The sequence below is a fragment of the Balaenoptera physalus genome (assembly GCF_965194825.1).
Source record: "Balaenoptera physalus genome assembly, chromosome: 14".
NCBI lineage: Eukaryota > Metazoa > Chordata > Mammalia > Artiodactyla > Balaenopteridae > Balaenoptera > Balaenoptera physalus.
The window spans coordinates 1,660,786-1,672,880 of record NC_138893.1 but is presented as its reverse complement, the minus strand read 5'-3'; the positions used below and the strand labels follow the sequence as shown (position 1 = coordinate 1,672,880).

Genomic DNA, 12,095 nt, shown 5'->3' with positions numbered 1-12,095 from the left:
GTAGCATTTTTTAAACAGACGTGCCAATTACCTGTTTTATTCTCCCCTGCCCAGGACTTTGAGAGTAATGCAACAGAAGGCTTTTGAGGAAAGCAGATACCCCTGGCAGGAGTCCTTTGAGAATGTCGCTGTGTGCCTGCCATTCCGCTGCCCGAGGTGTGGGGACCATACCAGATTTAGAAGCCTGTCCTCATTGAGGGCCCATCTGGAATTCAGTCACAGCTACCAGGAAAGAACCCTCTTGACAAAATGCAGCCTCTTTCCGTCCCTCAAAGACACAGACCTAGTCAGTTCCTCAGAACCCCTGAAACAGGGAAAATTGCAGAGCTGTGGCAACATAGTGAAGCAGAAACCGAGCTATGTTAACTTGTGTAGCATTTCGCATGAACACTGCAAGGACAGGAAGCCATTCGAGGTGGTGGCAGAGAGGCCTGTGTCCTATGTGCAGACCTACACTACAGTAGACCTACGTGCAGACTCGCTGGATGGCCCGAGGTCCAGTCCTGGCCTTCCCACCTCAGACACCAAAGCAGCTTTCGAGGCACATGTCAGAGAAAAATTCAATCGGATGGTCGAGGCCGTGGACAGGACCATTGAGAAGAGAATCGATAAACTCACCAAAGAGCTGGCCCAGAAAACGGCTGAACTGTTGGAAGTTCGGGCAGCTTTTGTGCAGCTGACTCAGAAAAAGCAGGAAGTGCAGAGACGAGAGCGGGCCCTGAATAGACAGGTGGATGTGGCCGTGGAGATGATCGCAGGGCTGAGGCAACGCCTGACGGAATCCGAAGAGGAGCTTCTCAGGAAAGAAGAGTAAGTGGCGTTGAAACAGGATGCTAACCCCGTTGCTTTAGGCACTTCCCACCCCCTCCCAAGTTACACTCGAATGTTAAGCAAGGTTTGGTTTTAATTACTTGCAGGTACCTTGGCTACATCTCCCATTGATATAGTTGAATGTAGGAGGCATAAGGCTTTTAATACTATTTACCCTCACCACTGTGGCCTCCAGCTCAGCAACATGAAAGTCGAAATATTGAATGCCTTATCACCTTGGAAACTGTAAACCACTACAAATAATTTTTTTAGAGAGAGGAGTAGTGCAGTCTGTTCATGGGACCCTTTCCTGGCCGCGGTCGTGGGTGGGGTGGGGAGGGGGTTGGGAGGGAGTTGAGCGGGAAGGCAGCAAGGGAGTGCTAGGGGACCCTTCCCGTCTCACTGACAGTCTCCAGGCAATAAAATCAAGAACATGAGAGGCTGTCTTATTCAAGTATACTCTAAATATAAATAATTTTGGCTTCTTTGCCATTTTGGATTACCTGTCCATATTAATTACATGTCAATAGCGGATAATCTGTTAATTATAATTTTTATTTTGAAGAAGCAGACATTAGGAGACCCAGAGGAAGCTTCTGAGATTTCCATACTCTTCTGATTTAAGTTTGAGAATTTTCTTTTTGTAAAATACTAGACTAAGTCATGCCTGCTTGCAAAGAGTTGACACGGGTTTTTACCAGTTATAGGTGATCAGAGAAGCTATTACTTTAAAAATTATCACACTTGGAAAAGCATTTCCTTATCAATGAGTATGGATTCAACCCAAACTAGAAAAGTATATGTAACAATGCAGTGTTATTTCCCAAATGCTTAATGTTGGGTTTAATTTTAAATGGAGGCTCAGAATTCACAGAACCAAAGGACGTAAAAATTGATTGACTGAAACAGCCTAAAAGGCAGGTTTTCAAATAAGTTGAGTTCTATTATACAGATTGACTTAATTTCATGCTTTCTTTGCCCTGTGGCACTCTTCTATTTTGTGTTGTCTCTTAAAATGTAGTAAATTAAAGCTTCTCTACTTGGTAAGAGGCTGAGAAACCCTATATATTAAAGAGATCATCACTTGCTATTACTAAATGCTTACTGCCTACCTAGAGGGAAAGCCTGCTCTGCTCAACTAGATAATTTTAAAATCATGTAGTGAGGACGGATTTGAATCAGCCATTGATTCATTGATACTTTGCTCCTAGGGAGATGATCTCCATCGAAAAATGTTTCTCTCTTGGCTCTTGACGTTTCCTGGTGGGAAGCTAGTGCCTTGACATGCTATAGCACCCAGGGTGACTAACACTGCACCACTGAAAAAATGGCAGATGGGGTTGCTCTATGTGCAGAGAAAAGCCTAGAATTAAATTAGTGATATTTGTTTGATTGACGAGCACTGAATTTAAAAGGCAACCAAATTAATTGTGTGCATTTACTTGTTTGTCATGTTTTATTTGTTAAGTACACAAGTAATAATGGACATGGAATTTGGGGTGGTGGTTGCCTGGAGTATGGGAAAACAATATGATGGTAGGGAGGAGCATATGGATAGATCTAGGTTATTGTCAAGGATGTACCTTTTATTTTGGGTGGTGTGTTCAAGGGTGCTTTATTATTAAAAATAACTGGTTAACTAACTTTAGTAAAAGTGGGCCATGCATGAATCCATAGTGATAATGTTATATATGGTTAATCCAGTGCTGTTACCTGAGGACCAATTAAAAAACTAAATATACTTGTAAAAAAAAATATTTAACAGGGTAAAATTGTATGTGTTAAAATCCTCCCTCCTCACCAAACATCCCCCACCCCACCCTCTGGAGACAGCCACTGTTTAGTTCAGTGACTGTCCTTCTAGACCTTTCCTGTGTCCATAAAATCACATGTACTTTTTATGCACATACAGAGTTACTGTGTTTTCCCAAGTGGAATCATGACACATAACTATTCTAATCAGTTTGTTATTGATGAATACATGGTTTTGTTCCATTTTTCCTGATATTAAAAATAATGTCTCAGTTAACGTCCTTGTACATATATCTTCATTCATGTTTTTGGGTGTATACCTGCGGGTAAATTATGAGTTGATTTTTAGTATGACATTTTTGAACTACCAGGGGAAAAAAAGCAATGACGTTTAAAAAAACACTTTAAATGAAAATTCAGTGAAACTGCCTTAAACTTTTAAACATAAAATAAACAAAGTCTTCATTTTGTTAAGCCTTCATTTGGCCTGTGCCATTAATTTCTGTATTCAGGCCTCAAATAATAACTCTTTCTGTACATAAAGTAGAACTGAAAGAGTCTTCTTTCCAGGAAGGACAGTGGAGCTCTTGGTCAGAGAGAGCAACTGTGGCCAACAGCCTCAGTGGCTACAGTGTCTAAACCCCCACCTCAAAATGGGGAGCAGAGCAAGCCAGCTGCCCATCTGTCACACTCCTGAAACAAGGGTGATTTGACTACATCTGCCTGGCTGGGCCATGCTCCTTCCTTCCACCACTCCCTCACAGTGCTAAGCCTTCCACCCAAGAGATGACCCTTCATATATGGAAGACCTGCTTGGCCAACGAACATACCAGGAGCTGTGCTCTCCTGTTAAACCCCTCCAAACGAGCTCTCAAGGCCCATTTGTGAGAAGAAGTAGGTTGTTACAGTCCCATTTGAAATTGACTTAAACTCTGGGGACCCTTTAAGACACACATAGTAGATTTGGTTTAAAAAAAAGCAAACACCTAGTATTTGACATTCACATGAGGCTCTCTTGCTTATGGATTTTCCCCATAACTTTAAAATTCTTTCTTTCATACTGAAAAAAAAAAAAAAGACTTGAGGGCTGATTCTGCCTTGAGGCCATCTGTAGGCTGAATCAACTCGGATTACAGAAGTCATATATATGCTCTGTAACAGAGGAGATTGTTTGAATTGGCAGTGTTTTGTACTTTTGTCCTGAGTCTCATTGTACCTCCACAGAGAGATGTCTTTATGTTTCTGGAGTGCAAATCCAAGAAACTGCTCATTGTCTTCACAAAGTTTGTGCAACTTTAAAAGTCCTATGGAAACAGGTACTGTATTTACTTGTTCAAGAGTATTCAGAGCTTGTAGGGTAGCACTGCCCATAATCAGGTAAATCAGTCCCAGCCAACCTTGCAGTAAGGTATCCCTTAACAAGAAAGGACAGATTGTAGCTGATTCCTGGCTGAGTTGGTGACCTGGGGTTTGGAGAACAACAGTGTAATAGCAGTAATCCTAAATTTACTTGCACACTCATCTGTTGGTAAGGTTGGAAGGCCCTGACTGAGCACCTGTGATGTGCCCAGCACTCTGCTAGGTGTGTTTGGGGGACATGAAATTCTTGGTCTTTTTCCCTAAGGAACTTACATGCTACATAGGAAGAATAAAACATACCCATGTTCAAACTCAGGGTAGTTTGAACAAGTGCTTAAATACAAGCCACAGTTTCAAATTGATGAACATTAGAGAACGCGTTTTCCCGTGTGGTGAGGCCAAACTGAAGGAGTGAGGAGGAAGGGTGGGATTTGCATTGGTAGCTGGAGGACAGTGACATATTGAAGGACATCAGAGAGGTGACTGTTAGAAACGAACCCTGAGGGGACTGTGTAATTTTAGTTCTGGAAGGTACCCACCTTCATTTTACAGATTTGGAAAATAAAGCCCAGAACAGTAGAATGACAAGGACAAAAATTTAGTAGCAAAGCTGAAACGGGAAACCAAGTTCCCTATCTCTCTGCTGAGTGCTTTTTCCATTAACTCACTATGCTTCAGCCAGACTTTTGAAAATACGGTATTTGCCCAGAGTATCAAGACTTAGGTAATACCAAATCTGGCCCATTTTGGAATGGGCTTGCTTCTCTGCTGTGTTGGGAGGGCTGCCATGGTGACATAATTTATTTTTCTGATGAGATTAAAGAAAATGTCAGGTGGCAGCAAAGGTGTTGGGAAATGGGGAAATGGTGGCGTCATCAGTATAGCTGTGATATTAAGCTTCTGGAACACCAACCCAGGACTTGTAACTTCCAACAAGGGCTTTTAACTTGACCCTCTAGATGTCTGTTCCCAGTCAGGGTAGAGTATGTGCCACTACCAGCCTTTGATGGCAGTGAGGGACCTCTTTGTAATTCCATCTCTAATTTCCATCCTGCTCCCTTGCGATCTATGACAGATAGGATCTTTCCCTTCTTCCTTCATCATTTGACTTGTTCCCAGCCTGGTGTTAGCCAGAAGACAAATCTTTATTGAGTGCTTGCTGAGTGCCAGGTACTGTTCTAGGTTCTGGTCATACAGTGATAACCAAATGAGTCCAGTTCCTGCTTTCATGACAGGAGTAGACCAGCAGATAAATTAGACATTAAACATCATTAGGGGTATGTTAAAAGAGACATCGAGGGGTGGCTTGAACCAGGAATGTCCATTTAGGTTTCTATCCAAAGCTGGCTGTAGAATGCTGTCCTTTGAAGGACAAGTTTGACTTGGTAACTTGCTTTGCACAACCTAACCCTCTTGCCACTTAATTACGTCTTTCTCATTTTTGATCAGCTAAAGCAGTGAGTGGACAGCATGGTCTCCAGGCTGATCCATAGCTAGGAAGCAGGCCAAGAAAAATCATGTTAGATGCAGAGTTCAGTGGGACAGGGAGGTGTCTGTTTGCTCCACATTTTCCTGCATTTATGTAAATGGGGTCCTCTCTATCCAGGCTGTGTTCCATGCAGACTTACAAACCAATGTAGGAAAAACTGGATGTCAAATATTCCCTCTTAGAGATGGCATCTGGTAAAATTTGGAGACCCCCCCACCAAAAAATGTCTATTTGTCTCTCTCATGTCTGTCCCTCCCTCCCCATACTACCCTCTCTGTCTGGACTGAGGGGCTTAGAATGTGGTTTTGATCTATTTATAAGAATAATTTGACCTTCTCCTTAGAGTTATTTTTTAAGTTCTTAATTAGAACCATATATTACACTTTTTGGTGTGTTCCAGGAAGTCAAAAAGGAGAGATGAGGCAAAGGGCTGACAAGAGTAGAAATGTGACATGGCTCCCGATGTGTGGCAGGTGCGGATTCCACCCTGTGGGCCCCGCCAGGGACACAGGAGCTGACCCCGAGCTCTGAGTGTGCAGCCTGGCTTCCAGTGCTCGGAGGTGGTTGGCTCCAGCTTTATGATTTGCCTCGTGGCTGACATTACAGTCTGTCTGAGGTGTTCTGTGATCAGTAGCTAGGCTATTTTTAGCCAGGGGTATTTTTACTGTTTCATATACCTCTGAAGAGGTTCATAAATCAGTAATGCAAAATGAAATTTAAATAACTTGGTAGAACTTTGCCCTTGGGATAAGAAGCTGTTAAAGTGTTGTTTAAGAACAGGAGAGAGGCATCAATTTTAGATCCCACCTCCATTTCTGCAGCAGGTACCTGTGTTGTAGGTTACTTACTGGTTTTATGCCCCAATGCTTGTCTGGAAAAAGAGACAAGGAAACCTAAGTATCTTTTAGTCAGCTAAAGATTTTTGACTAGAGATGTAGTTAGACATCTCATGCATTCAGCAGAAATTTGTGGAGTCTCTGTTGTGTGCTGGGCTCAACACTAGGTGCTGTGGGAATCACAGTGTAGGAGCAGGCCAGGGCCCTGAACTCACTGATTTTGTGATTGACGGCGTCAGTGGCATGACGAGTCCCTGCAGTGTGTGCTGTGATAGGCTGCATGGTCTGTGGGAGAATACAGCAGGTCACCCAGCCCACACCTAGGTGAGTGGAGCCCTCAGGTTAGAGGGATCATTAGAGTGGGGGCTTGGGAAGGGACCCTGGTGGAGGGAACAGCATCTGCAGAAGAAAGCATCTGGCTTGTAGGCTGAGTGGAGTTCACTGATGCTGGAGCAGAAAGGAGGTGATGTGCAGTGATGAGACCCGAGGGGATTGTAAGGCCTAAAGGATGGCCACGAAAGGTGGAAACGTAGGGAGATAGACATGATAAATGGTTTGTTGATAGTAGATTACAGTGAGTGATATGATCAGTGTCGTCCCTCATTAACAATGCATAGTTTGGGACTTCCCTGGTGGTCCAGTGGGTAGGACTCCGTGCTCCCAATGCAGGGGGACCGGGTTCCATCCCTGGTCGGGGCACTAGATCCTGCATGCCGCAACTGGGAGTCTGCATGCCGCAACTAAGAAGTCCACATGATGCAACTAAAGATCCCACATGCTGCAACGAAGATTCAGCGTGCCGCAACTAAGACCCTTCACAGCCAAAATAAATAAATAAGCAAATATTTAAAACAAACAAACAGAAACAATGCATCGTTCAATGCCAACGTAAAATCGCAATGAACACCACGGTGCATTAACGTGCATTTCCCTCTATCTCTACACCTGCTTCTAGAGTGTGTTGTTCACATGATAGTATATCTTTGATTTTTTTTTGAAATTAACCCATCTTTAACCCACCTCAGAAGAAGGAATTGAAGGGGTTTAATCTGTAAAAAATAAAATATTATCTATGTTTTAGACCTTATAACCATCCTGTAAGTAAATGAGTACATGAGTGAACAAATATTTTTTTCTCAGTAAAACTTTATACTGAAGGGGCTTTTTCACTCAGTGCCTCCTTCTACTGTGTTTGTTTCTGAATGCCTGTGAATCTCAGGATACTGAAAGATTTCTAGGTCTGCAAATCATTCAGCATGATAACGAACTTCAGGCCAGTTTCTTATACTATAGTGGTATTCTGGTATTTTTTCCTTTAGTATCAGATATTGCTTTAAATAAGCATATTTTCCACTGAAACTTAAAACCTTGATTTCAGTCATTTTTAACCTTTTTAAAAAAAATAAATAAGAAGTCAAAGATAGGGCTGGAAGCAGCCTAGAATCAGTTAATTTCCCCAGAACTGGTCTGCACCCACACCTGGACTGAATTTCAGGTTTGCCCTTATCTTCCCATCTGGCCTTCCAGCTTTACATTGTATTCTGCGTTAGGGTTGAGAACTTGAAATAAAACCACACAGGTCTTTTACTCTGCTGTCTGATAGCATGTGTTATTCTTTTTCTTAGTCATATTCAGCCCAGCTTTGTAATTTTGTATTTATTTCAGTATTTGTTTCTTTTAATGTCTGCTTCCCCCACTATGTGAGGGGTCTGTGCACGACAGCCAGATCCAGCCTGCCACCTGTTTTTGTGGAGCCCCGTGCTAAGAATAGTTTTTATATTTTTAAATGCTTGAAAAAATTCCAAAGAGAAATAATAATTCGTGATATATGAAAATTATATGAAATTCAAATTTCAGTGTCCGTAAATTAAGTTTTATTGTTACACAGCCTCTGTGGCTCTTTTGTGCTAGGCAGACTTGACTAGTTGCAACGGAGACCGTACGGACTGCAGAGCCTAAAATTTTACTCCCTGGCCCTTTACGGAAAAAGTTGGCTGACCCCTGGTTAGACAGTAAGCTTCATGAGGACAGCCACCGGTTCATGAATGCCCTCGCACTAAGCCCAGTACCGTGTAGCGTTCAGTAGATGTTTGCTGAGTTCCTGAATAATGGAGTAAGTAAATGTATGGATTGTGGCTGCACCGTACTAGAGTTCTAGCCCACGTCGTCCACCCTTACCAGAGTTCTGAGGCTTAGGATCACCCTGTACATGGCATGGCAGCAGTTCTCAAACTTCTTGGCCTCGCTTCCCCTTACAGTCTTAAAAAAATCTGAGGACCCCAAGAAGCTTTTCTCTGTGTGGGTTTTATCTATCAATATTTACTGTATTAATAATTAAAATTTAGAAAGTGAAAAAGACACTAATGCATATAAAAATAATGCTATTAAATCCATTACTTGTTAACATATTTTTGTGAAAAAGAACAATTTTCCCAAAAACAATTTAGTGAAAAGAGTGGTATTATTTTCAAAGTTTTGCAAATACTTTTAATGCCTGGCTTAATAGGAGGCAGCTGAACCTTAGTTCTGCCTTTAATCTGTTGCAAATTTGTTGTTTTGGTTGAAGTAGATGAAGGAAATCCAGTCTCACACAGATATGTAGTAGGAAAATGGAGAGGTTTGTTTATAGCCTTTTGAGAGAATAGTGGATATTCTGCTTTGATATTATGCCAGAGATTGACAATTGGTAGTTTCTCAAAGGTTAATTGCAATGTGGAATCTGAAACCACATCAGTGAACAAACATTTCCTTCTCCCCTCCATTGAAATCCATTGGTCTGTCTTGCACTTTGAATGGATATTTTACTGTTTGGAGTATAATTATTAAAGAAAGTACAAATGCAAAGTAGTTAAATCTCTTTCTTTTTCATTCAGGAAATTCACAAGATTCCTTGGGAAAATAAGAGGTGTTTCTGGATATTGTTAATCCAGACTGAACAGGATGCGAAAGGGGGATTTGAAGTTGTGTACATGTGCTATTCCACAATTAATCACTAGGTTCTGTTCCTGTTTTTATCTAATACAGATACCCAAACACAATCTCAGTATGAACTTCTCCAGCCCTTCTCTCGTGTAACTTCTCTTTTAAAATTAAATCATCACTGTTTTAACTGTCTTTTTTTTTTTTTTTTCTTAGTTGATGTGAAACATCCATAAACTGAAATTAGGTTAGCATGGGTGCCAGGTTGGTTGGAAAAAAGGGTATTAACTTCTTAGCTTTAGGGGACAAGATAACTGAATGAGGGAGGTTAGAAAAAGATGCTTCAGTTTTACAACATGACATAACACTCCACAATCAACTAGTGGCATTAATGTTTTAAAAAATTTTATATGGAACTGGTAATAAAACATCACATGATTTAAAAATGCAGCCACAATCATAAGCTGTATTGCATTCAGATTTGTTTTCTTGCTTTTGAGATGTTAATTCTATGGGATTAAGCTGTCAAATATTGCTGTCTTATATTCTAAACTGTACAGCCTGAGAGCTCAAGAATAGTAAATATGCACAGAGAAAAAAAAAAGACTGGAAAAAATACACCAGAATGTTCACAGTAGTTACCTCTGGATGGTAGCATTATGGGTCATTTTTTGTTCCTTCCCTGTCCTTTTTAAACATTGACTACAACAAATATTTATTGAATATTATGTGTCATGTATTATACTGAGTGATGGGCTTACAGCAAAGAACAAAAAGCTGATTCAGTCCCTGCTCAGTTAGATCTTCCATAGGTCACTTTTTGTATTTCCCATAATAAACATGAAATACTTCTGTCATGAGATAAATATAGTAAATATTATAAACCAAAATGAACTGAAAAAATACACTGGCTCTTTTTTCTATGTTTTTGGTTTTGGTGGGCGAGAGGGTTGTGGGTTTTTGGTTGTTTCCTCTGTAAGTACCAATTTGGAGACTGGTTTATGAAGTCTGTTATCCTAAACATCACCAAACATCACCACTAAACATCACTTGACTCCAAATGAATTGAAGCCTTGATGTTGGAAAGAGGAAGGAGCAGCCATTTCCTGGGCTTTGTTTTTCGGTGGTGCTTTTGAGCTGTGTGCAGATATTCCATCCAAAGGTTCTCAGTTGTAACTAAGAACCATGACAGGGCTGGATGTGGCACCTGGATGGACCCTCCACTGTTTTGCTGCTGGTTGGGGTTTGTGACTTACCTAGGAGGCAGGTCAGAGCCAAATGACGGCAGAGCTTGAAAACTGGCTTGTGTCCGTGGCTTGAACAGCTTGGAAAGTGCACATCTTCTATTCAGGGCTCATACGGAAACATCTGGAAATAAACTTGAAACTTAATGATGAAAGAGAATTTTCCAAAAGGACTCTTATTTCCTATATGTGACTACTTCTTAGCTACTGAAAGATAATGGAATTATTATGGGCTCTGGGTTTATGTTTGATCTGGATAGGAAACTAGAAAAAAGGGGACTGGTATGATGAGCAATTTTTGGAGTGAATCATTGTTAGAACCAGTGTCTTTTCTGTTTTTATAAATATATAATTCCCAAGGTTTTACAGAGACGTTTGACTCTGTAGGAAGTGTCAGAAAAGTTTCAGTATGGCCAAGTGTGATGTAATATATTTATGAGAGAAAAGTCATGACTAATTGTAAAAGTGGCTCCCTGACTAGTTGTACAGAATAAAGGATCTGGAAGCCACCACCAACTGTTTTGCAAAGACCTTCTTTGAAACTATGACTTCCTGAGCTGAACATCCCTGAAGTTCTACTCTCAAGAAATTATGGAGCTTAGCAGACAATAAAAATCAAGTGGAGGTTGAGAAGATTCAGAGAAGGCAATGAATTTAATGAACTCTCTAGAACAACTGCATGAGGTTAGATTTAAAAAAACAGGATTTTTTAATCTAAAATGAATGAAGTTTAGGGTGACAATGATCAGAGTCCTTAGAATCTTGGTTCTGCGTGAGTAGAACATGGCCAGAAAAATGAGGGACCACTCTTTGAAGGTCGAGAGTTCAAAGACACATAAAGGAAATACTATATCCAACAGGTAGTGAAATTATGGAATTCATTAGCTCCAGTGAGTGTGACAAAACATACAAAGGGGATGGCCAAAAAGATCTTCATGATTTCTTATTAAGTGAGGCAAATCAAATGAGAGAATTGTGATACTGTATACCTATTGGTAGTACTGATTTGTGTGTGTGTGTGTGTGTGTGTATGTGTATTTGTAGAGATGTTTGTGAGGATGGTTACCAAAATGTAAATAGTGGTGGCCTTAGGATAACGGGGTTTCAGGTGATATTTTCTTCATTATATTTTAATGTGTTTGAATTTTTTATAAAGAACTTATTTAGTTATAATTCACTACAGTATTATTTTCATACTTGCATTAGAAATAAAAAGAAGATATAAAATAGTAATATAGTTATTAAAATTTTTTTCTGGATTTCTGAATCACAATGAATTATGTAGGTAAAGGTATTTTGCTCAACTTTTTAGAGAAGGGCAACCTGAACATTTCTTCTCCTATGTCAGCTAAAGTAGCCTCCCCAACAGACCTTGGATCTACCTCAAGATGGCACTTCTTGGACTGTTTCATTCTTAGCTCAAAAATATACTATTGGACATGGTGACTCATTTTATATGCTTTGGTGCTCAGTGTGGCCTCTTGCTTCCATACTTCCTTCCCTGTAGTCTTTTCTTCCCCAATAGCTGGACTTATAAAATGTAAGTCAGAACTTTTCTCAAAAGTGGCCAGTGGTTTCCCATCTCATAATAAAATCTGGCACACCGACCTGTGAGGCCCCACCTGGCTCCCTGCTCTGGCTGTCCTCCCCTCCCCACTCTGCTCTGTCCTTGCAGGCCTCCTTGCT

General features: G+C 40.7%; 2 protein-coding genes and 1 long non-coding RNA gene across 3 annotated transcripts in view; 1 reads left to right on the top strand and 2 right to left on the bottom strand.

The window, feature by feature from the left end:
- The window catches only part of RTKN2 (rhotekin 2), a 196,721-nt gene extending 196,034 nt beyond the window's left edge, over positions 1-687 (bottom strand). Inside the window, exon 1 of the mRNA XM_082425538.1 lies at positions 619-687. The gene's annotated coding sequence lies outside the window, so the exon portion shown is untranslated. The remainder of the gene's footprint in view (positions 1-618) is intronic.
- LOC309643168 overlaps positions 1-12,095 on the bottom strand; it is a 385,106-nt gene that overhangs the window by 262,167 nt on the left and 110,844 nt on the right. The gene's annotated exons all lie outside the window — the stretch shown is intronic.
- The window catches only part of ZNF365 (zinc finger protein 365), a 29,674-nt gene that overhangs the window by 6,654 nt on the left and 10,925 nt on the right, over positions 1-12,095 (top strand). Inside the window, exon 2 of the mRNA XM_082425618.1 lies at positions 55-810. Within this exon, the coding sequence (XP_082281744.1) occupies positions 68-810 (743 nt within the window). The 5' untranslated portion in view covers positions 55-67. The remainder of the gene's footprint in view (positions 1-54; positions 811-12,095) is intronic.